The 27,183-nt window shown below is 37.4% G+C and overlaps 1 protein-coding gene across 1 annotated transcript in view; it reads left to right on the forward strand.

Annotated features, from left to right (window-relative positions):
• The window catches only part of LOC131079595 (pentatricopeptide repeat-containing protein At5g16860), a 44,950-nt gene extending 19,472 nt beyond the window's left edge, over window positions 1-25,478 (forward strand). Inside the window, exons 2-3 of the mRNA XM_058017590.2 lie at window positions 20,478-20,695; window positions 20,814-25,478. Of these exons, the coding sequence (XP_057873573.2) occupies window positions 20,478-20,695; window positions 20,814-23,081 (2,486 nt within the window). The 3' untranslated portion in view covers window positions 23,082-25,478. The remainder of the gene's footprint in view (window positions 1-20,477; window positions 20,696-20,813) is intronic.
• The last annotated feature ends 1,705 nt before the right edge of the window (window positions 25,479-27,183 follow it).

Below are 27,183 nucleotides of genomic sequence, written 5' to 3' on the forward strand. Positions count from 1 at the left end.
GCCCGCATCACTCTTAGTGTAACCATTTGACTCACACAGGATAAGAACTTCCTTGCTCTTCGTGGCATGCCTTCATTCTTGTTAGCCCGCATGACACCTTAAGCAACCTTCTAACTCGTGTGGGATAAGCGATTTCATTGTTTCCTTTGTTCTTATTTACCCCGCAAGGTCCTCTTTCCATCCCTCTGCATGTTGTGGCATAGCGAGATCCTTCTTTCGCTTCACTATCTTATCCCGCACAACTATCGCCTTATGCTTAGCACTGCGGGATAGCGGGATGCATCCCTCGCTTCTTCTTGTGTTACCTCGCTCAATCATCGCTTCTCACAATATGACAACGTGGGATAGCGGGAAGCCTCTACCATTCCACTACTTTCTTATCCTGTAGGACCAACTTGACACTCACTAAAATATCGCGGGATAGTGTAATAGGCCATTTTGACTGCTTTGATGTTAACGCGCACAGACGCCATGCACACACTTTGCATGGTGCGGGATAGCGAGGGACACACTTCCCCTTGACTTTTCTTGTCCCGCACGGTTATTCCTCTTAGGTCTTCTTCAGTGCGCGATAGTGGGGGAACTCAATTTGCCTTTGTCTATGTTATCTCGCACGATCATAAATCTCTTGTTCGTCACGCAGCCGGATACTGGGGGATCTTCGACCTCAATGAAATTCTTATCCCACACAATTAGTGCATCTCTCTTTTCAACGTTGTAGGGTAGTTGCAGATGACCTTCTCTTCATTCAAATGTTATCCCGCATGGTCTCTTTCCTTCATTTGAATATACCGCGGGATAGCAGGGTGCCAACACACACATACTGCAGATCCCACAAAAACATAGTCACAACTTGAGCAAACCATCGAGCCACTGACACTTGTACAAATGCGAACCCCTGCACTGATGTGGACTACTCAAATCAAACAACCTTTTCAATAAAACGCGATACTCTGATAAGCGACAAAGGCCTTCTGGTCGAATTGTCATGCATCAACGAATTTGAATCTACAGTCCTCAAGAATCCAACCCAATGGGTCCAACGCATTCTGAGGCATATGTAGATCAACTCCAACACTGATTTGCACTCTGTAGTCCATATTCTTCTACAGCCTACAACGTTACTGCATAACCTGCGTGCTATGCACTTCTCCTGACTTCGTATTATGCACACCTGCTACCTGCTTCTCTGCAACCACTTGTCATTCCTTGAGATCAATGATAATAATGCCAACAATCTCCCCCTTTGGCATTGATGTCAACACACTTGTAGACCACTTTCTCCATCTCACAAACCAACACACTCGCAAACCATTTCTCCATTTTCTCCCTCTTTGACAACAATGGCAAAGGGTGAAACGACCAATTGCTCCAACACCAGCTATCAACTGCGCACGTTCTCCCCTTTTGATTTTCTATAGCAATGAATGGAACTTCCAATTTCGATCATGACACATCTGCAATACATTAGAAATTTCCTTTACAACTTCTTGAAAGATGTCCGACTATCTTCATGTTGGTCTACCTCTACTGCCTGTAGCTAGATGAACCATTATTACAATATAAAAAGCAAAGCCAATACTGCTTATAAAAATTCAGAACTCCCCTTGAGACTGTACATGAGGTTCCAAGGCGGAAAGTGTAAAACAATATGCTCCCCTTGAACCACAAATTACACAAAAACACTTAAGTGTTGAAGGCGGGTGGAAGGACACCCAATTTCTATCTCAAATATTCAAAGTTGTCCTTAGGCAGGGGCTTAGTGAAAATATCAGCAATTTGTTCCCCGGTGCACACATATTCAACTTTCACCTCTTTCTCTACAACCTTTTCCCTAAGAAATGATACTTGATTGCAATGTGCTTTGTCCTAGAATGCATGCCAGGGTTCTTTGATATATTGATTGCACTTGAGTTGTCATAGATGATGGAAATAAGATCTGAAAACTCTACTTGAATGTCCCTCAGTGTTTGCTTCATCCATAACACTTGTGAGCAACAAGTAGCAACAACAATATACTCTTCTTCAACAATTATAATGAAATGGATTCTTGCTTCTTGTTGTGCCATGAAACTAACCTGTCTCCAAGGAAGAAAGCTCCACCACTAGTGCTCTTCCTGTCATCTACACATCTTGCCCAATCTGCATCAATACAAGCTTGCAAAGCGAATTCTCCTTTGTTTGGATACCATAAGCCATAAGTGAGTGTTCCCTACAAATACTTGAATATTCTCCTAACAACATTGACATGTGATTGCTTAGGAGTTGCTTGTAATCTTGCCACCATGCATACAAATTGAACTATATTAGGCCTTGAGGCTGTACAATAGGCTTCCAATCATGGATCTATACAAGGTTTGATCTACACTGGGTGACTCATAATCTTTGCTTAACTTGCATCTTGTCACCAAGGGAGTGCTAACTGGCTTGTTATCTTCCATTTGAAACTTCTTCTGCATATCCTTAGCATACTTGGTTTGAGAAATGAATATACCCTTATTCTGTTGTGATATTTGCAAACCAAGAAAATATGATAACTCTCCAAGCATGGACATTTCAAATTCTGACAGCATCTGATCAACAAATTCTTTGCATAAAATATCTTTATTGCCTCCAAAGATGATGTCATCTACATATACCGCAACTAAGATCATGTGGTCTCCATCCACCTTAATGTACAAGTTGCTGTCAACATTTCCCTTTTTGAAACCTTGCTGATGTAGGTACTTATTCAACATAGAATACCATGCTCTAGGTGTCTGCTTTAGGCCATATAATGCTTTCTTCAATCTACAGACAAAATTCTCATTTTCATGCATCTGAAACCCTTCAGGTTGCTCAATGTAGACCTCTTCTAGATTTCCATTGAGAAATGCAGATTTAACATCCATTTGATATACTTTGTATCCCTTGTAGGCCGAGAATGCAAAGAACATTCTGATTGCTTCAAGCCTTGCAAAAGGTGCAAATGTCTCCTCAAAATCTATGCCTTCTACTTGAGCATATCCCTTGCACACTAGTCTTGCCTTGTTTTTGACTACCTTGCGTTCTTCATTCATTTTGTTCCTGTAGACCCATTTAGTTCCAATGACATTTTTGTTTGCAGGTCTAGGAACCAATTCCCATGTTTTGTTCTTTTCAATCTACTGCAACTCTTCTTCCATAGTCTTCATCCACTTCTCACTCTTGCGGGCTTCATCATATGTTCTGGGTTCCATCTCAGTCATGAGGCAGAAATTTACTTGCTCATTATTCCTTGCTCTCCTTCTAGTTTGCGCACCATCATTCTTGTTGCCAATAATCTAATCCTCAGGGTGATTCCTTTGCACATATCTATTTGGGGCTTTGCTTGGTGCTTCTTCCTCATGTTCACTCTCAGATTGATCTTCATCTTCAACATATGGTTCTTCAGTATGAGTTATTGAGTTTTCATTTCCTTTGTGCATATCCTCATCTATTCTCACATGTACACTCTCAATTACCTTCTTTAGTCTTTTGTTGAAACACTTATATGCCTTGTTGTGAGTAGAGTAGCCTAAGAAGATACCTTCATCACTTCTTGAACTAAAGCTACCTAATCCATCTTCATCTCTTTTGATGTAGCACTTGTTGCCAAACACCTTGAAATACTTGACTGAGGATCTTCTATCATACCATAGTTCATAAGGTGTCATATTGCTGTTCACCCTTAGTTGCACTCTGTTTAATGTGCATACAATAGTGTGAATCGCCTCTTTCCAATAAACATCGGACAAATTTGCTTCATTTAACATTGTTCTTGCCATTTCCTTGACTGTTATGATCTTCCTTTCCACAACACCATTTTGTTGTGGTGTTCTAGGGGTTGAATAGTGTCATCTGATTCCATGTCTCTCACAGTAATCTTCAAACTCATTTGATGTAAACTCACCTCCACGGTCTGATCTCAGACATTTCAGCTTGTATCCACTTTCCTTCTCAACCATTTTCTTGAAGACCTTGAATCTCTCAAATGCTTGTGACTTGTCTTGCAAGAACGTGACCCATGTCATCCTTGAAAAACCATCTATGAGTAGCATGACGTATCTTTCTCCATTTAGGGCTCTTGATCTTGTAGGCCCTCACAAATCAGTATGCACAAGCTCAAGAGGTCTTGTAGTTGAATACTCTATTGTCTTAAAGCTGACCTTTGTTTGTTTTCCTTTTTGACATTCATCATAGAAGGTGCTTGCTGGCTTAATAATTTGAGGTATGTCCCTTACATACCCATTCTTGCTTACCTTAACAAGATTATCAAAGTTGATGTGACCTAGTCTTCTATGCCATAACCAACTCTCATCAACTTGTCCCATCATACATTGAGAATCATAGCATTCTTTCAGGTTGTATACATTTTCATATGTTCTTTTACCTTCTGCAACCGGCTGACCATTACTCTTTTTTTTTTATTTCACAGCCCTTGGAATCAAATGTAAACTTATATCCTTTGTCACACATTTGACTCACACTTAGCAAATTGTGTTTCAGACCTTCCACATAATAAACATCACGAGCTTTCAGCTTGCCATCTATGTTTAGTGTACCTTTACCCTTGATTTTGATTGATGAGTTGTCTCCAAACCTAACTGAGTCTCCATTCCAATCTTCTAGTTTAATAAATTTCTTCTTATCACTAGTCATGTGGCTGGAGTAGCCACTGTCTACTACCCACAAGTTTTTCCTTTCACTATGTAAAGCAATTTGTACAATCAAACTTGACTCACTTTTGTTTTTGTCTTTGTCTGTCCAAACTTGTTTGGTCTCTGTCTTCTTTTCAGTTGTCCCATTCTGTTCTAGTTTTTCATTTGGTTCAGATGTTGATACTGTCTTTTTTTGCTTAGCTGTCCTAAGCTTACAATGTTTTGCAATGTGTCCCAAGTTTTGACAATGATAGTATTTTATATTCACATTGAATGATGAATTTGAAAATCTATTGTAGGACTGATATACATTTCTCCTACATTCATAACTCCTATGACCATACTTATTACAATGATAACAAATAACATTCATATCCCTAAGAGCAGCAAACTTATTTCTATTTTCAAAACTTGGTGGAGACCTATGCATAAACTTACAATCAACAATTCTATGACCATAAATATTACATTTATAGTAGTAGCCATGGAATTGAGGTACATAGCAATCATTATTGAAGTTGTTTCTCATTTGTCTCCTTGGAGGAGCATATTTCGATCTTCTTGAGCTCTTCCTTCTTGTATCCTTGACCTTTGTGAAACCTGAATCGTCAACATTGCCTTTTCTTTTGGGATTAGCATGCTAGTTCATTGACCGATTCTTTGTGGCAGCATCATACGTCTTCTTCTCATTGGGCTTGCTGACTATGAATGTTTGTTTGACTTCACTTTCACTTGAAGAGGTAAAGAGTATCTCCTTGCCTGATGAATCTTTACTGTTAGAACATTGTCTCTTCTCAAAACCAACACCATTAATGTCCTTGGTGTGCTTCTGCTTGCTTAACATTTTGTCTAATGCTGTAGTGCTGCCATCAAACTTAATCCTCATGTTGAGTTCATCTCTATTCTTTTCTAATTCTCCTCTTAAATTTACAAGATCTTCTTCCAATTTTTGACACTCCTTATCCTTCCTTTCTAAATCTAATTTCGTTACTTCAAACCTCCTTTTTGCTTCTTCCAACTGGATTCTCAAATCAGAAATTGTTGTCTTTGCCTCCTGAAGTAGTTTGTTTAGTAGATCTCGTTCTTCAATAGCTGTATTCTTGTACTTTTTATATTCTTTTGTCACTTTTCTAAGTTATTCTAGTGCACTTACAAGTTCACCTTCAAGGTCTACTACAACTTCAACTTCCTCTTCTTTATCATCAACAATATATTCATCAAATAACTCTCTTTTTGCCATAAAGAGAGTGAATTCTTCTTCACCTTCACTACAACAATCTTCAGAGACACTTTCTTCATTAGAGGCATCATCTTCAAATGTGTAAAGATTGCTCTTTCTCCTAAAATTTCTTCTCCTTGGCTTATAAGCATTCTTCATCTTTTCTTTTCCAAAAGCCTTCATGTTTTCTTTTCATCTTCATCCTTTTCTCCATAAGGGCACTTAGATGCAAAGTGTCCAATCTTGCCAGAGACATTTGAAAGGCATCTTACTTTTGTACTTTCCTAAACCTCTTTTGAACTTCCTTACAAAGTTTGCTATAGCAACATCAAAGTCATTTTCATCCTCATTTGTAGCTTGTTCTTTTCTTTTTTGTGTGGTATTGAAAGCAACCTTTCTCTTTGAAGGTTCAACACTTACTGTTCTCATCTCATAGGCTGATAGAGAACCAAATAATTCATCCATGGAGAATGTTTTTTAGATCTTTAGCTTCTTCAATAGCAGAGACTTTTGTATCATACCTCGTGGTTAATGACCTGAGAACATTCTTGACAATAACTTCATCTGAGACATCCTCTCCAAGTCCTCTTATAACACTCACATTTTTATCCACTCTTTGCAGATAGTCAGCTATCTTCTCCTCATCCTTCCCTTTCAGATTTTCAAATTGAGCTCTCAGATTTTGTAGTTTGGCTTCTTTCACTTTGGTATCTTCTTCATATATAGTTTGTAGTTTGTCCCATGTTGCTTTTGCTGATGTGCAGTGAATGACTTTGACAAACTCTGTATCAAACATGCCACTTAAGATTGCATTCTTAGCTTTCACAATGTTCTCATATTCCCTTTTAGCATCAGAGTCAGTAGGAGGAACTTGAGGAATAGTGTAACCATTCTTCACTGACATCCAGACATCAAACCCTAAAGAGGACAAGTTTCCATTCTTCTGCTCCAAAAGGCATAGTTAGTGCCATCAAACATAGGTGCTTTAGAAGAGGATTCATTTATGGCCATTGTGTTCACAAGACATGATCTACCCAAGCTAGAAGAAGCTATATAGTAAGGGAACCTAGGGCTCTGATACCAATTGAAGAACACAAATGGACATTGAGAGGGGGGTGAATTAGTGTATTTTAAAACTTTTAACTATGTGTGCAAGTACCAAATTTGCAAATTAATTAAGAACATACACACACAAATCAAACTACAACACATAATATATGAGGAAAACCCAATGTGGAAAAAACCTCGGTGAGAATAGCTGTCGGAGACTACAGCTCCAATCCAGCCTCACAGTAAATAACAAATTATAAAGTTTATGGCACCAACCTAAGGAGCACCGACCCCTAAAGCTTTAGGGCACCAACTCAAAGAGCACCAACCCTTGATTTTTATGAGCACCTACTCAAAGGAGAACCTACCCTTGCTCTGAGCACCCACTCAGAGATTTACAGTAATTATCAAAGTTTACAATGCAGTGGTGAAACCTTGTTACAAATGAGTTTTGTAACACTTACAAATTTATCATATCTTGAGAATGAATTTTTCTGCCTACTAACGTTTCTTCTCTGTTTCTTCTTTCTTTGTTTCTTCTTCTTCCTCTGTCTCTTCTTCTTCCTCTGTCTGGATTTCTTCTTCTCTTTTCTCTTTGCTTACACTCTCTATTTTTGTGGATGTCTCTATTTTCTCTCAGCAACAACACTCTCTCTCTTAACACACCAACTCTACTCAACACACCTTTTTCACAGTCGACTGGTCGAGATATTTCTATTTCCACCTCTATCTCTGTTTCAACTTCCACACCTACCAATGTCGAATCACATTTATAGCCTTGCACAATCAAATCTTCATCAATGAATGTTTTTCCTTCTAAATCTGCAATTTAAAATTAATTCATTTATCTCTCAGGGATTCGATCTGTGGCAGATTGGATTTTCTTTCTTGGATCGACCATCTACATTAAATGGCTCTTCTATGATTTTTTGAAAGTTCTCTGTATTGGGTTGCTATATTTAGCAAACTCAATCCGTCCAATCAATTTGATTCTGTCTCTATCGATCACCTCGAGCCCATCAACCATCTGCAACTCAGTCACCATTAATGCATTCTCCATCCTCTGTTGACCTACTCTGAAAAGATTTGCAACTACCACACTTAGATTCATTGTCACCAACTTCTGCGTATCAAACATTCTTATCGACAAGCCAGGGATCCATATATCTCCATTTTCTTCGTCAGATTACTCGGTCAAGGTTGGTTAGCTTCCACGTATATCAGCATGCACACATGTCATCAAAGTCTTCTCAATCGACATCCAAGTCACTTGGTCAACTGCCATCCTCTCAATCGACATCCAAGTCTCCTATTCAACCCTTGGTCAACTGCCATGTGGACTATCGACTCAATTTCCTTTTGTTATCCCACATCATTATTTCCGAGTCTAGCTTACCCGTGCGGGGTAAGCATCAATGAATTCCTTCACTTTTATTATCCTGCATCACTCTTAGTAAAACCATTTGACTCACGTAGGATAAGAACTTCCTTGCTCTTTGTGGCATGCCTTCATTCTTGTTAGCCCACACGACACCTTGAGCAACCTTCTAACTCGTGCGCTTTCATTATTTCCTTTGTTCTTATTTACCCCATAGGGTCCTCTTTCCATCCCTCCGCATGGTGCGGGATAGCTAGATCCTTCTCTCGCTTCATTATCTTATCCCACACAACCATCACCTTATGCTTCTTAGCATTGCGGGATAGCGAGATGCATCTCTTGCTTCTCGTGTTACCCCGCACGATCATCGCTTCTCACAATGTGACAATGCCGGATATTGGGAAGCCTCTATCCTTCCACTACTTTCTTATACCACAAGACCAACTTGACACTCACTAAAATATTGTAGGATAGTGTAATAGGCCATTTTGATTGCTTTTATGTTAACCCGCACGAACACCATGCACACACTTTGCATGGTGCGGGATAGCGGGGGACACACTTCCCCTTGACTTTTCTTGTCCCACGCAGTTATTCCTCTTAGGTCTTCTTTAGTGTGGGATAGTGGGGGAACTCAATTTTCCTTTGTCGATGTTATCCCGCACGATCACAAATCTCTTGTTCATCACGTCGTGGGATAGTGGGGGGTCTTCGACCTCAATGAAACTCTTATCCCGCACGACTAGTGCATCTCTCTTTTCAACGTTGTAGGGTAGGTGCGGATGGCCTTCTCTTCGTTCAAATGTTATCCCACCCAGTCTCTTTCCTTCATTCGAACACACTGCGGGATAGTGGGGCGCTAGCACACACATACCGCGGGTCCCACAAAAACATAGTCTCAACTTGAGCAAACCATTGAGTCGTCGACACGTGTACAAATGTGAACACCTAGACTGATTGGGACCACTCAAATCAAACTTGGCCTTTTCAGTAAAATGTGATACTGTGATAAGCAACAGAGGTCGTCGGGTCGAACTGCCATTCTGGTCGAACTACCATGCATCAATGAATTTGAATCTACAGTCCTCAACAATCCAACGCGATTGGTCCAACACACTGTGAGGCATATGTAGATGAGCTCCAACACTGATTTGCACTTTGTAGTCCATATTCTTCTGTATCCTGCAACGTTACTGCATAACCTGCGTGTTTTGCACTTCTCTTGACTTCGTGTTATGCACACCTGCTACCTGCTTCTCTACAACCTCTTGTCATTCCTTGACATCAGTGACAATGATGCCAACAAGATTAGCATAATTTGTGTTTTCACTCCATCCGCATCATGGAGGGACTACAACAAATTCAAGGCACTTTTGTTTTCAAAATTATTTAGAAGACTTGGGAAGCCATCACGATATGGTTTATCTAGAATGGGAATGATTTTAGAATTGAGATTTCCCTCAACCATCAATTGCTATGGTAGTCTCCTATGACTCCATGCTAGGGTCAACCTCTTTCCAAAGTTCCATAGGTCCATGCAATCAAGTTCTTTAAGTGTGACATTTTCTTCATTTTAAACCTCTTCTCTAGAGCCAATAAGAACTAGCTCTCTTGGCTACTATTTAAATCCATATATAGGCTTAGTGCAATAAAGATTCTTAATCGATAAATTGTAAACAAAGTGATTTTTCTATTAAAATAATGGTGAGCGAAGCAAAATTATCCAGAGAAAAATGCGAAAAAAAGCAGAGAAGGCTAGAAGCCTAAAGAAAGCAACGAAATCACAATTGATGTATTTGAAGAAGTAGGTGAGGATGTTGACATCATTGGAGAATTGGCGATTTTTTGCAGATTTATTAGGATTAAACCTAGCCAGGAGAAGGTTCAAAATTGGATTAAGTCACAATGGCAAATGAAGGTCATGGTTAAATTCCTACCAAAGAATTTCTTTATGGTCATCTTCATTGAGGAAGATCAGAAGAGGATGGTATTAAATGGAGGCATATGGAAAATGAATGACACCCCTTTATATATGCAACCATGGTGCCAAAATTTTGATCCGACAGGCATGATTATATGTGAGAAACCCTTATGGCTTAGATTTTATAATATGCCAATGGAATACTGGGCTGGAGGATGTCTAGAGAAAATCGACCGAACCCTAGGTACTTTAATGAATATTGACATGGAAATACTGGAAGGTGATTTCGAGAAATACATGATGATACAAGCTGTGGTGGTCAAAGAAATCCCCAAACAAATTACCCTAATGGTCCATGGAAGCAAATGGCTCCAAACTATTTAGATTGAGGAAGACAAGCATTTTTGCCTTAAATGCAAATCAAGGAAACATAGAGAAGATAATTGTATGATGCAATCTAGAGCAACTCAACCAAAAATCAAGAAGATTTGGCGGGTGAAGAAAATGGCGAATAAAGTCAATACTGAAACTCTTCACACTGAGGTCCCTGTTAAGAATACACAAATAACAAAAAGAAGGGATCCCCCTTTGGCAATCACATATCCGATGGAGACAAAACAAGAAAAGATTATGGAGGTGCCCTAGGAAGAGGATATAACTGAATTTAATCTAGAATTGGATGATTCTAAAAAGGAGCAATCAGAGGATGAACTAAACATAATTGAGGAAAGATTCATATCACAGACTACAACAAATGCCCTAGGAAGGAGCAAAACAAGGAAACATAAAGGAAGAAAATCATTAAAAGAACTCAGAGAACAAGAAGTGATAGAAAAGAACTTTGTTAGCATCAGAAAATTCTTGTCCCTCTCTTGGGAAACAATGAAGATCACATCCTGGAATGTCAGGGACCTAGGGGGCCCTGATAAGAGAGGACCGGTTAGGCACTAGCTATATAAACCCATTGACGATATGGTTTTTCTCCAAGAAACCAAATTAAATAATGAGGAAAGCGAGCGATTTTTGAGTTATTGCAAAGGATGGAATGCAATTTTTGCAGATTCGAATGGGGGATCTGGCGGATTGGGAATCTTATGGAGGCAACTTGAACTTTCTGTTAAACATATTGAATCCCAAACAAACTGGATGGTAGTCAGTGTGTATAATTTATCATTGGATTCAAATTTCATTGGAATCTGTGTATGGACCAACAAAAACGAATGAGAAGAGGACAATATGGAAGGAGATATCCGATGTCATAAAGAAGCATTGCACAAATAAGGTTAACTATACTGGGGGGGACTTCAACACAATATTATTGACAACAGAAAAGCATGGTGGAAATCTCAACATTAACCAAAGTACGATTGATTTCAGGGAATATGTGGAACATACAGGATTGGTAGATTGCCATACTAAAAATGGTATATATACACATGGACCAACCACAAAAGAGACTTTCTAAACATTGTAGAACGACTGGATAGATTTCTCGTTTCACTAGATTGGATGAATTACAATTTCTCAATCAATGCAAAAATCACACCTAATTTTGTGTCGGATCATTTCCCAATTGAATTACATATCAATGGCAAAACAGAAGGCTTCAAGACATGTTTCAAATTTGAAAGCATGTGGTGGCAGGATGAGCAGTTGGTTAACCAGATTGAAGTATGGTAGAAGGAATGTAGGGTTGGGGGATCACATAGCTACACATTCCAAAAAAAGATGCAGCATGTAAAAGCTAACCTCAAGATTTGGAACAAAAACACATTTAAAAATATTTTTGCAAAGAAATCTCGAATAGAACAAGAGTTGGAAATCTTGAATGAGAAGATTATAAGAGATGACATGTTTAAAGAGGATTATGACAAGGAAAAACAATTGAAAGAAGAGCTCACATAAGTACTAAGGTGTGAAGAAGTGTTTTGGAAAGATAAATCCAGAGAGACGTGGCTCAAGGCGGGTGATGCCAATACAAAATTGTTTCATGCCTCAACCAATGCACAAAAATTGATTAACAAGATTGAAAAGATAGTTAAACATAATGGGGAGACTACGTCTTAGCAGCATTGGCAATGAGGCTGCAGATTTCTTCAGAAACATGTTGGGCAATCATTTGTCCAAAATGATCCTAGCTTCGACTTAAGTGCTATTCCCAAACTCTTATCGGAGGAGGACAATAATATGCTATGCGCACCAATATCAATGGAAGAAGTCAAGTGTGCACTATTTCAGATGCATCCAGATAAGGCCCCGGTGGCTAATGGGTTCCCTGCTAAATTTTACTAGAAATGTTGGCACTTTCTGGGAAAGGAAATTCGGGAAATTGTTGAGGACTTCAAGAAGCACAAGCGTTTTGTCAAAGATCTTAATAACATGGTGATTGCCCTAATTCCTAAGAAGTAGATTTGTACTTTATTCAATGACTATAGACCAATTTCTCTATGCAACACAATATACAAAATCATCTCCAAAGTATTAGCAAACAAACTTAAAAAGATTCTGGAAAAGATAATCTCAGAAGAACAATATGGATTTGTTCCAGGGTGTGACATTACTGATTGTATTATTCTCACCAATCAAATTGTGCATACCATGAAGATTGACAAAATAAAAGGCATGATGATAACATTGGATGTAACCAAAGCATATGATGAGGTGACATGTAAATTTCTATTGGTTGTTATGGAGAAATTCAGTTTTTGCTAGCAATGGATAGATTTAGTCAACTATTGCATATTAGTCAGATTCTTTGTGAACGTCAATGGAGCACTTTTTTGATTTTTTAATGCCACGAATGGAATTCGGCAAGGTGATCCCCTGTCGCCTTCACTATTTGTAATCATGGTGGGCGTTGGGCAAGGTCAATTAGGGCATGTGGGGAGACATAATTATGGAAAGGAATAAAGATTACAAAAGATGCATAAATTGTTACTCATGCACAATTCGTAGATGATACAACTTTATTTGGTGAAGCAAGTATTAAGGAGGCAAAAAACATTAAGAATATCCTATGCGGTTATGAGAAACAATTGAGGTCAAATAATGAGCAAAGATAAATCCAAGATCTTCTTTTTCAACACTAAACAAGGCATGCAAAGGAAAATCACAAGAGTACCGGGCTTTGAAATTGCTACATTCTCCACAGACTACCTTGGTGCCCCCCTATTGGATGGAACTTGCAGATCAAAGCACTGGAATGAGGTGGTGGAGAAATGCCGATCTGATGCCACTTCGTGGAAAAATAAATGGCTCACATTGGCGGGGAGAATCACTATGATTTGATCAGTTCTTTCGACAATACCAATGTATGTTATGCCATGCCTACCAATTACTCATAAGGCCGAAACTAGTTTGGAAAGTATATTAAAGCGATTCTTATAGGAGGGATTGAAAGAGGACAAAATAGTGTCCTTAATTGGTTGGGAGAATGTATGTAGGAATAGAGAGGTGGATGGAGCAGGCTTAAGAAGAATCAAAAGACAAAATTTGGCATTGGGTGCTAAGCTCACGTGAAAAATGTACAGACAACCTAAACGACTATGGTGTAGAATATTTTAGAAAAATTATTTGGACAACGACAATCTGGAAAGAATTCTAACAATAGCCGATACACCTAAAGATCTGTGGTATGGAAATTCTTATGTGAATCAAGGTAGTTAATTGTTAATCACCTTTCATGGAAAATCAATAATGGAAAAAAAGTAGAATTTCGGACTGATCTTGGAATGGATATGAGTTGTTGATGGACAAGATTGATGCGGCTAAGGCGATTGATAATATGATTCAAAGTATTGGATCAAAGGTAATCAACTACATAAGGTAGATAATGAGTGGGACTGCAAATTTTCATGGATTGATTTAACAAAGTTTGGATTTTTGAAGGACAAATGGGAGATCCTAAAAACGGATTTGGACTCAAGAAAGCTAACATTATGCAAAAAAGAGGATGAAATCATTTGGTGTGGTGCTAAAACGAGAGAATACACTGTTAAAATTGGATACCAAATTCAAGAAAGAATAGAAAATAGTCCTGAATGGCCAAATAAATTGCGATGGGATAATTCGGTCATGCCTAAAGCCGAAGCCTTTTTATGGGTGGCAATTCATAATACATGCTTGACATATGACAAATTGAACATCATTGGTATAATGGGACCATCTCAATGTGTACTATGTAAAAAAGAATTAGAAACGAAAGACCATTTGTTTTTAAACTGCCAATACACATCATTATGTAGGGACTGGTTGATCGATACATTCTCATAGGCTGGTCCAAGACAATCTTGTTTAAGGAATTTTTATTGAGCTGGCTGAATTTGCATAAAAAATATTATGGTCATTAATTTGGACCATTGCCCCTGCACAATTAGTATGGAATATTTGGAAAGAACGCAACAGAAAGATTTTTAAAGAGAAGGAATGCTAGGTTGACAATCTAATTCAGAAAATCCGAAAAGATATTATTGAGGTGACCAATTCCAAAGTCCGATTTAAGAGAGATACAATTTTCTCCAGATGGGATGAGATAATATAGAAGCAATGGGTGGAGCGACCAATGACTCCCACTACTAAATCTAATATAGACATAACCAATTGGAAATTGCCAATATTTAGAAACTCCTTTGTCATTTTTGTGGATATTTAGAAACTCTAAGGCACCCTTTTAGTTTTTCCCTAGGCCTAAGTGGCTCGGAATTGAATATATGATTTTGTCACGCCTTTATGATTAGAATTCTTTTCCTACAATATGATTCTTCAAGGCAACCTAAGATGCCTACAAGATTTCCTCAAATTTAGCATGCTTTAAGAGTGTAAAATCTCAACATATGGAAAGACAAAAATACTATTCTATTTTCATATTTTGTAGTGGATGCTCATTTCTCTTTGTATGCTAAAGTCATGCTATGGTCTATTGTTGTGTTACATATCTAGGTGAAGAGCAATAAAGTCTCTCTAGAGGTTTCCCACTTGTAGACACTTACATAGAACATTAGGGCAATGCCCCTTGCACTATTGCTAGTGTGTCACCTCCTACTAGCATGAATGCTTCTCCACATGGGCATTATCATGGTTGTAGTCACAATGCTCATTCAAGAAATAAAACTTATGGGTCCCCATTGATCCCCTTAATGTCAATATCATGGCTGGTACTCCACACATAGGTAGTCCTTAGCTTCTTAGCATAATCATGACCTCCTTGGTTGGCATGATAGTGGGAAGTTGTTATTTCATCTATGCATATAACTCCCGATGATCTAGAACAAGAAAAGAGAGGAGTTCATCATAGGCTAGGAGTCCATCCCTAATGCTTAGGAACATTCAAATGGCTAGAGAAAAACACCTTTAATATTGATCCCCTTCTCCTCTCCCTAGTCTAACTCTTGTTACTTAAAGGTGTGAACATTATTATTTTCTTTTGATTAAACATAGAATCTTGGAAGTACAATTCTATTCTTAATTTTCTTTTTTTAATTATGTATTATTACACTATGAAACATTTTAACATAACATCATAAAATCTCATATCATAATCATATAAAACTAGCAATTCAACCTTGATGTGCAATGAGTGTGCCAAAGAGGTGTGAAAGGTCAATTAGGGAAAACTTTGGTCTATTTTTTGCATAAATTTGAGTAGTACGTGAGGTCAATTGGTAGGCCATGATGTTGTTTGTGCAACAAAGGCCTCAATGGAGAAGTGATAGCTTCAAATTAACTGTGCATCCACTTACAAGGATCTAATCGTAACCAAAACAAAACCTCTAAATTGAGAAGACAATCATGTTTCATTACCAATAGGTTCATGTTATGTTTGAGCGAGAGAGAGATGGGCAAAGAGATAGAGATGTAGATAGAGATGGAGAATGGGGAGAGGAAGATGGAGAGGAGAGAGATATGGAGAGATAAAGAGAGAGGTGAGAGTAATAGATAGAGATGTAAAAGAAAAATAAATAGAGGGAGAGATAGAAAGATACAAGTAGAGATAGGAAGTGATATAGAGGTAGGAAGAGATATAGTGATAGAGAGAGATAGAGATAACTAGATAGAGACAAGGGGATATGAAAGAGAGATACACATAGAGAGAGGAAAAGACATATAGATATAGAGGTCTAAAAAGAGAAAGAGAGAGAGAGGGGGAGAAAGATGGATGGATAGAGGGAGGCATGCCTAGAGATATAGGGGGAGAGAGGAAGATATATGTAGAGATGAAGATAGAGCAATAGGGGATGAGGGAAAAAATAGATAGAGAAATAGAGAGAGGTAGAGGGAGACATAGAGATATATAAATAGATAGTGAGATAGTGTTAGAGAGATATAGATATAAGAAGATATAGAGGGAGAGAGATAAAGAGATGGACAAATAGAGAGAACTAGAGATAGCCAAATGTAGATGGAGAGAGGGTGAGAGAAATAGGGAGATATACATATATTGGAAGAAAAATAGAGAGATATAAAAATATACATGAAGAGAGAGAGAGAGAGAGAGAGAGAGAGAGAGAGAGAGAGAGAGAGAGAGAGAGAGAGAGAGAGAGAGAGGTGGAAATAATTATATATAGATACAAAGGGGGAGAGAGATATATGGAGATAGAGATAGAGGGGGCAAGAGTGAGAGAGAAAGAATGTGACAAAGACAAGTAATAGAGATAAAGGTTTAGAATTTAGAGAGAGGAAGAGAGATAAAGCTGATCGAGATAGCGCGAGAGAAACAAGAAGTGTGTGTGTATGCATTAGAGAGTAGAAGTAGAGAAATATAAAAAGAGGGAGTAACGGGGAGAGAGAGAGAGGGGGATATATAGGGATATAAAGAGATATAGATGGGGATATAAAGGAGAGAGAGTAGATGTAAATTCTAAAATATAAAGGGGATGAGAGAAGGGGAGATAGAAGAAAGATAGGGGAGAGGAAAAAATATAGATAGAAAAAGGGTGACAATGAGAGAGGGGGGATGGAGAGATAGAAAGATAAAGATATAGGAATTTATAAATGGAGAGATAGAGAGGGATATAGAGACAAAAAGTAGGAGAGATGAGTGTATAAGATCTAGAGATAGAGAGATAGTGATAAAGATAGGAATAGGGAGGGAGAAATAGGCAGTGTGTCTATGTGAGTGAGAGAGATATAGAGATAAGGAGGGAGAAATAGGGAATGTGTGTGTGAGTGAAAGATATGGAGATAGATATAAAGAGGGAGAAAAACATATAAATAGATAGAGAGCGAAGAGAGGAAGAGAGAGGATATAGAAGTAGAGAGATATAAAAAGAGGGAGCAGGAGGGAGAGACAGATATAGGGGGAAGGATAAAAGGGGAAAATAAAGAGATATTGGGGGGAAAAGAGAGATATAGGGAGAGGTAAGGAGATATAGATAGGGGAGAGAGATAGAGATGGAGATAATAATCAAATGACATGCTAAGTATAACTCCTTAAGGACACACGTTATCCTTAAATTATTGGCATGAAATAAGTAAACAAAAGTTAGTTGTTCTCTCTCTTGCTCTCTTGATCTAAATGTTTAATTCAAGTTTTAAGTTGATTTTTTTTTATCTAAATTAAAATATAATTATTCTACAATAAATAAAATTTTAATAAGAGAAAAAATATAAATTAAATTGACTCTAATATCTTTTAATTGTTATCTGTAATCTTGTAAAAAACATAAATAATTAAAATAAATTTTTAACATAATACAAATTAATCCTTAAAAGAAGAAGTAGAAGAATAACACATTAAAAAACAAGATACAATATCTTCTATTCTTATCAAATGAAAATAGTAATAAAAGAAATATTTTAATTCAAAATATAATTATTATACAATAATTAAAATTTTAATAAGTCAAATAATTTTAAACTAGTATAGATATCTTCAATACATCTATCTAAAGAAATGTTGAGAGATATCAATTGGAACTATTGTATTTACCATAAAATTATTTTATTTTACTTTAAATTATCTTTACTACCGTTGTCACCAAGATTGCAACCTGAAGCTAAGTATGAAACTCAACAATATTGTGAAACATTGGAAGATTTCCAGGTATGTGAGTTGCCTATGGTAGAAATCAACCTCCAGAATGAGCAGTGATGCTACACGACAGTGAGCACAATAAGTTCTTAAAGAACACTTGTCTAGTCAAAGATAGAAATTACAGTGAATAAGGTTGCTCAAGTAATCCATGATTAGTTCAAGAGATTAGAAGGAGTTTTAAAAGCAAAACCACTAGTTCACAATCAATTTAAGGAAGTAGAAAGGTGGAGCTATCAGTTGAGGGCCTAAAAAGGAGGAATTTGGAGCAGATGACGTAGTTATACCTCAGTTAGAAACCCCGCATGGGTAGTGCATCAGTCAAGACTTCTTTTCAAGTAGTTATCAATCAATTAGGGACAATTTTGACACCTCTTTTGCATGATTTTAGATCAAATCCGACCCCAAGTCGCTGATCATGCAAAGTTGGTGGAGATTTCAAGAAACAAGACTAAGTTAGGATCATCAGTTGGAGCCAACTTCAATTTAGGGCTTCTTTTCTATAAGATCTTCTCTTCTTTTTTATGAGTTAGTTCTTTTTTCTTTATTTTTATTTTTATTTTTTTTGCATAAGCATTGTAGCTCATGATACTTTCAGATTCAAATATTGTAGCAACAATTATTATTTCAAAATTTCAATAAAGATTATTGATTCCTTCCAGCATTTTTCTTGTCTTGTTCATTGTCATATGGATGATTTGGATCAAAATATTGTGGTTTATTGCAAATCCTTTATTTTTGTCTCATTGATGCTTCGAAAAACAAGGAAAATTCCATAGTAAATTTAGGTTTTGTGCTGTGTCATTTGATTTTCAATCAGTTGAATGTTGTAAAATACATTTTTCTTCAAACAACATTGGAAAGTTTTCAAACCTTCACAAGAAACATTCATGAGTTTCATGGTCTTAGTTAGGTTGTGAATCAGATCTTAAGTCTCTTTTGAAGTTGATAACTCTATTAGGATAACAAGTAGTAAAATCTATTTTGGTGCATCACCTCCCATTAGCAGTAGATTTTCATTTTCAACAAGTTTTCTTCCCCTTTTCTTAGTCAAAACCCATAGGCCTGGAAATCTTCCAATGTTTCACAAGATTGCTGAGTTTCATACTTAGCTTTAGGGTGCAATCTTGGTGACAACAACTACAAATAAAAACAATTATTTTTTTCCTAATATAAATTTTTAAATTTTCAACTTTTTATCATTATTCAAAAAAATCATTAAAAATAAAAATTTATAAAATAATTTTTTTAACTAATTAATTATTCTCTACTCATAATTTTAAAAAGAATATTTGCTACATATTGTAATTATGAAATGGTATAATTTTTTTAAAATATCTTATTTTTTATTTTTTATTTATATATCTATCTAAAACTTATAATTTTGATATGAGTATATTTTATTTTATATGGTGTTAATTTGAAAATGGGTATAATCAATATTAATATTTGTACATGTTAATGGTTGTCAAATTTAAGGTAAAAAGTAAAAGTTAACATTACCTCATTGCATTACACTCGTAGAATGCCTATCTGCATTAATTAAATTATTTTTAATTATTATTTGTAATTTATAAAAGAGAAGAAAAATTTGAATAAAGCTAATTTTTTTCTTCTTCCTAGAAACTTAAAAAACATGATAATATAAGACATAATATTGAAAGACATTCTTATGAAAAGAAAACAATAAAAGATTGATTTTTTCTTTTATGAATATTCTTTTTCTAAATTTATAATATTAAAATATATGTTTTTAATTTTTTATCATAAAATATTTCTTTTTTAAAACTAATATAAATTTAAACTTATGTTTGAGATTAGTTTTATAATCTTACATTTTGTTGTAAATTTGAACCATTGATTTAAAAAAATAGGTGATACTGCTTTAATATTATTTTCAAAAAGTAGGCGGTTCATTTCATATAGAGAATGCCTTGATATTGATTTCAAAAAGTAGATGACATAAAAATTGAAACAAAATAGATAATTCATATAGAATGCCTTCCACATAAAGACATTAAAACTGAAACATAACCAATATATTTAAAATATCAATACCATATTATTTTAGTAATAATATAGATATGCATTATTTATTATTTCAAAACAAGAGGTCGATGAGGAAAAAGGTACTTCAATAAAGGCGGAGAACAGCCTAGCCAATCTACGCCTTAATTATCTTGGGTTTAGATCAATTTAGAAGCGTAGCAAAGTTGGATAAGTTTTGGAAGCAGAGGCTGTACTAGCGATGGCTGTTTCTCTTTCCTCTTCCTCTGTCTCCACCATTACCAATATCAGCGTCAACAGGTATACGATTCCAACGATTTCAACCATACAAAACAAGGATTTCATCCGCACGCTCACTCTTAATCCGCATGAAGAGTGGGCTCGTCTCCTTCAAGCTTGCTCTCAAAGCAGAAATTTGCTATTGGGTAAACAGGTACATGCTCGCTATATAATCCATATTCTTGGTTTGTTTAGTATAGTTTTATGCCAATGCCAATCCCAATGTTCAACGACATTGCGTGTTGTGACGTAGTACCCTGTGATTCAAACAGGTTCATGCCCATTTAATTAAATCAGAATCCAATTTGGGTACTTATATTTGGAACAATCTCCTGAATATGTATGCAAAATGTGGGGATTTGGATGATGCCTGCCAAGTGTTTGAAAATTTGTCTGAAAGGGATTTAGTGTCCTGGAATTGTATTATTGCTGCTTGTGTTAAAAATAGGCATTATGAGGACGCTTTATATTTCTATGGGCATATGCAAGAGCTCGGTGTGAAACCCAATCAGTATACTTTGGGAAGTGTTCTCAAGGCATGCGCTACTGTTGGGAACCTGGATCAAGGAGTAGAGATTCACAATTATATTGCTCAAAGTGGAACTAAGTTGGATGTGTTTGTTGGAAGCGCACTTATTGATTTGTATGCCAAGTGCGGTAGTGTTGGTGACGCCAAAATAGTCTTTGAGGGAATGATGGAGCGGAATGCAGTCACATGGAATACAATGATCACCATGTATGATCAGAATGGACATAGCGAGGAAGCCCTTGAATTGCTTTCTACTATGCGACGAGCTGGTTTGAAACCTGACAGGTTTACCTTTGCTAGCATTCTCAGATGTTGTGCCACTCTTGCCCTTCCAAATCACAGTAAAATATTTCATGCTGATGTTATCAAGAATGGATTTTTGTCTGATGTCTTTGTGGGCAGTGCCCTTGTGGATGCATATGCGAAATCGCAGAACATGGAGGATGCGTGCCAAGTATTTGGTACTCTGTCAAATAGGAATATAGTTTCATGGAATGCTATCATTGCAGGATATAACCAAATTGGACAGGGGTGGGAGGCGCTGAGATTTTTTTGTCAAATGAAAAAGGCTGGCGTGAAACTAGACCACTTCAGCTTTGCTAGCCTTTTAAGTGCTTGTGCTGCCATGGGAGCTCTAAAAATTGGGGAGGTAATTCACTGTGAAATCGTCAAAACTGGGTCTGAGTTGCATGTCTTTGTTGGCAGTGCTCTTGTAGACATGTATGCAAAATGTAAGAGCATGGCAAGCGCACAGCGTCTGTTTGACAAATTGCCTACGCGGAATTTGGTAACATGGAATGCTATGATTATAGGGCATGCCCATAATGGACATGGCGTAGATGCCTTGAAACTATTTTCTGAAATGCTACAAATCAAGGTTGAACAAGACCATTTCACGTTCACCAGTGTGCTCAAAGCATGCACTACCCTAACAACTCTAGAAGGTGGCAAGCAGATTCATGCATTTATCATCAAAGCTGGACTTGAGGCATGTGTAGTTGTGGGAACTGCCCTTGTTGACATGTACGCCACATGTGGGAGTTTGGCAGATTCTTATGAAGTCTTTGATAGAATGCCTGAACGAAATGCAATCTCATGGACTGCAATGATTGGAGGGTATGCTCAACATGGCCACAGCAAGGAGGCCCTTGAACTCTTCGAGCAAATGCAAGAGGAAGGCATACAACCAAGCAAGGTCACGTTTATTTGTATTCTCTCTGCATGCAGCAACATGGGGCTAGTGGATGAAGGTCGCATTCATTTTGATTCCATGGCCCAACTTTATGGCATCATGCCTGAGATGGAGCATTATGCCTGCATGGTTGCTATGCTTGGTCGTTCTGGCCAACTTGATGCAGCTCTCAACTTTATTGCAGATATGCCTTTTACCCCTGGTACTTCAGTTTGGCAATCCATGCTTGGTGCCTGCAGAATCCATGGGAATTTGCAGCTAGGAGAACAAATTGCAAAACGTATTCTTGAGATGAATCCAGAACATTCTTCAACATATGTCCTCCTTTCCAACATGTATGCTGCAAATGGCAGGTGGAATGATGTTGAAAAGGTAAGGAACATGATGAGAAATAGAGGGGTGGTGAAGGTTCCAGGTTGCAGTTGGATTGAGGTAAAAAACAGGATATATACATTCTTTGTGAAAGATACATCTCATCCACATACAAAAGAGATTTATGCAAAGTTGGAGGAATTGACTTTGTTTCTGAAAAGTGCAGGTTATGTACCCGACACAAATTTTGTGTTGCATGATGTGGAAGAGGAGCAAAAGCAAACCTTTCTGTCCTATCACAGTGAAAAACTTGCAGTTGCTTTTGGGCTTATCAACACCACACCAGGTTCACCTATTCGAGTTGTGAAAAATCTTCGTGTGTGTGGCGATTGCCATACTGTGATGAAGTTTATTTCAAAGCTTATGGACCGAGAGATTTTCATGAGAGATAACAATCGCTTCCATCATTTTAAGAGTGGAATGTGTTCTTGTGGTGATTATTGGTGATGCCAAGCAGTGCATTTAATAAGATTTTGAGCTGTCTGAATTATGCTGCTAGTCGAGAGATTTTGAAAAGATGCATCGTGAGAGAGGATTTTATTTGGACATTCTAGCAATTTTAAATATGAGGACTGGATAAGGAAACTTTCATGTCCAATCATTAAATTTTACTTCCCTAGACAGGGTCACTATGGCTTTCTCATTCTGCTTTGATTAGAATAATCATATGCTTACATCAATGGGACGATAAGTAGAACTTTAAGAAAGCATCTCGGGAGTGTTACTGCAGTCATATTTTTCAATAGGTGGAATTCTGTTTTGCTGTACAATCCTTCACAAGATCAACTTTTCTTTGGTTCAGACAGCTAATATATCTCTCCAACAAACATGCTTTGGCTTTATAGTGGAGTGGCTATAGCTAGTTAATACGGTGGAGAATTCTACGACTGCAAACAATGCATATCTACCTTCTTCGGTAAACATGATATTTAATGATCACTTGTAAGGACTTTAATCATGCTTATCAATCAATTAGCTCAAGAAACAACAAAAGTTCTATGCTGTATCCTTCAACAATTGATTGACAGCCTTCCTTTAAAACGTGGCCTTTCTATCCCACTTCAACAAGAATGAATTTCAGTAGGACTCATTCAAGCACATGCACAAACATCTGTTTTACTTTTCTTGTCCATCTCCCACGACCAATCAGAATACTGTTTCAAGGAATGCTATCATTGCAGGATGCAACCAAATTGGATGGGTGGAACTCTTGGAAGTGCTGAGGTTTTTTGTCAAATTAAAAAGGTTGGCTTGAAGCCAGATCAGTTCAGATGGTAGCCTTTTAAGTGCATGTTCTGCCATGGGAACTCTACAAAATGGGGAGGTGATCCACTCTGAAATCGTCAAAACATAGTCTGAGTTGCATGTCTTTGTTGGTAGTGCTCTTGTGGACATGAATGCAAATTGCAGGAGCATGGCAAGTGCATAGCTTCTCTTTGACAAATTGCTTACCCAGAATTCAGTAACATAGATGCTATTATTATAGGGTATGCCCATAATAGACATGGGGCAGATGGCTTGAACCTATTTTTTGAAATGCTGGACTATTTCACATTAACCATTGTGCTAAAAGCATGCACTGCCTTAACATTTCTGGAAAGTGGCGGGTGGATTCATGTACGTATTATCAAAGCTGGACTTGAGACATATAGTTGTGGCCCTGTGGGAACTTCCCTTGTTGACATGCACGCCACATGTGGGAGTGGCAGATTCTTATTAAGTCTTTTGATAGAATGCCCGAATGAAATGAAATCTCTTGGACTGCAATGTTTGGAACTTTGGAGCATATGCTCAACATGGCCACAGCAAGGAGGCTCTGGAACTCTCTGAGCAAATGCAAGAGGAAGGAATGCAACCAAACAAGGTTGCCTCTATTTGTATTCTCTCTATGTGCAGCAATATAGCCCTAGTGGATGAAGACTGCATTTATTTTGATTCCAGGACCCAATTTTATGGCATCATGCCCCAGACGGAGCATCCTTACTGCATGGTTGATATCCTTGGTTGTTCTGGCCAACTGAATGCAGCTCTCAAATTTATTGCAGATATGCTTTCCCACCCTCGAACTTCAGTTTGGCAGTCTATGTTTAGCGCCTGCAGAATCCATGGGACTATACAGCAAGGAGAAAAGTCAAAAACTGTATTCTTGAGATGGATCCACAGCATTCTTCAACATATATACTCCTTTCCAATATGTGTGCTGCAAATGGCAGGTGGAATGATGTTGAAAAGCTAAGGAACGTGATGAGAAAAAGGGGGACGGTTAAGGTTCCAGATTGCAGTTGGATTAGTGTTAAAAACAGGATATACACATTCTTTGTGAAAGAAAGATACCACCCGCATACAAAAGATATTTATGCAAATTTGGAGGAATTGACGTTGTTTATGGAAAGTGCAGGCTATGTACCTGACAGATTTTGTCTCATGATGTGGAAGAACAGCAAAAGAAAACCTTCTGTCTCATTATAGTGAAAAACTTGCTGTTGCTTTTGGGGTTATTGACACCTCACCAGGTTCACCTATTTGAGTTGTTAAAAATCTGCATGTGTGCACTGTGTGGTGATTGCCATACTGCAATGAAATTTATTTCAAAGATTGTAGAGCTGGAGGATTTCACGAGGAATAATAATTGGTTGTACCATCTTAAAAGCGGAATGTGTTCTTGAGGTGATTATTGGTGATGCCAAGCAATGTATTTATGGTAAAATAGTTAGTACATTCATTAAGGTTGAGTGCATATTGAATGGTAGGGAATATTATTTGGATATTGTGGTGATTTAAAATGGAGACTGGATTTCATGTCCAACCATTAAATTTTACTTAACTAGACAGGGCCATTAATGTAAATGCTTTCTCATTATTGGTGATCCCAAGCAATGTATTTATGGTAAAATAGTTAGTACATTCATTACGGTTGAGTGCATATTGAATGGTACGGAATATTATTTGGATATTGTGGCGATTTAAAATGGAGACTGGATTAGGACATTTTCATGTCCAACCATTAAATTTTACTTTACTAGACAGGGCCATTAATGTAAATGCTTTCTCATTCTGTTTTGATTACAACAATCATATGCTTACATCGATGTGTAAGATTGGGTCTCGGAGATAGCCAATAAAGGTCAAGGAGCTTCAATGAAAGAACAAAGTGATCCGAAATAAGAGAATAATTTTATTCTATTAAAAGATGCAAGTATACAATGATTCTAGATTAGATTGCACTGCTCATAACAGAGCTACAAATGGGTATATATAGCACATCATCAAAAGATGTGAATGTACAATCAATGTGGGTTAAGTGGGTTAAGGCTGTAGCTATTTTGGCTCCAAAATGGTATGCCTCTCCATGATATCGCATGCGAGGACAGGATGCCATGAGACTGACGTTCTGGGACCCACTGAGGACATGGAGGCATCTTGTCATCCGCTGACGTGGAGGCATGTTCCTTGGCCGTTATGTCAGTGACGAAAAAGCTTGCACGCGGCTAACATTTTGCGTTTGACGGAAAAGTTTCCATGCGGCTAACATTTTGCCCGCCGCTGACACGGTTATGTACATGGCTACACGTGTTTAAAAAAGCCTAATTTTTTTTTTGAAATTTTCGAGCAAAACAAATAAAAAGAATCAATAACCCGACAATTTGAAAACTTTTTGGATTCTGTTGTATGGGAGTTGCATGGGCGAGGGAGAGCCGAAATAATTCGACAAGAGGCGAAATAATTTGAGAAAATCTCGATTGTTCTGGTTGAATGTCCTTGATTGAATCACAGAGCAGGAGGCTGGACATCCAGTCGAGGTATATACATTGTAGGACTATGGATGTATGTATTTTTTTGTTTTTAAATCTTGTTATGTATATTTTTTTTCAAAATCTCGTCAAGACTTTTGTGATCTATGTTTGCAGTTTTGTGTGTGTCCATTGTATCTCTCGGTGTGTGGGAGGAGTGAAAATTGGACATAGTGTTAGCGTCTGGGTTTGTGGCTATGAAGGTGAGGTCAAAGCGACAGGCATAATGCGAGCTATTATCACTTGCTAACATGCTATCAATTGCTAACATGTGTGTTTTTTATGTGCAGGGAGGAGGGATTGTAGCGCAGAGGTGGGTATGAGGTGTTAAGAGGACTAAGATTTGTGTGGAGGGTTTGGTGACAGTTGTAAGTTCAAACCCTAACACATAACACGATATTTTTTTGTTGTCTAACATTCACTGTTTTGAGTGTGAATTTTATTATTCATTTGCAACATTCAAGTGGCCGTGTCAGGAAATCAAGGTTCGTTGTCCATGTGCTGGCTGGGTGAAGAAGAGTATAAAGGTATGCATATTTACCTAATATTATATGTGTCAGTTTTCCATAGTGAGCAGAGCTGTGAAAGATGAAATGCTAATTTTCTTCATTTTTTGTATGTAAATATTGAAATGGTATGAAAGCGTCCACTGTTTTCTTGGGCCAACGAAACACAATTTTGTTGTTTTATTTGTTGAAAGGTTGTGTTAGTGCCCAATATGTGTTTTGTTAGAAAATACAACAGGTTGCTTGCTTTCT

Source organism: Cryptomeria japonica, chromosome 9, assembly GCF_030272615.1.
Source record: "Cryptomeria japonica chromosome 9, Sugi_1.0, whole genome shotgun sequence".
Classification (NCBI taxonomy): domain Eukaryota; kingdom Viridiplantae; phylum Streptophyta; class Pinopsida; order Cupressales; family Cupressaceae; genus Cryptomeria; species Cryptomeria japonica.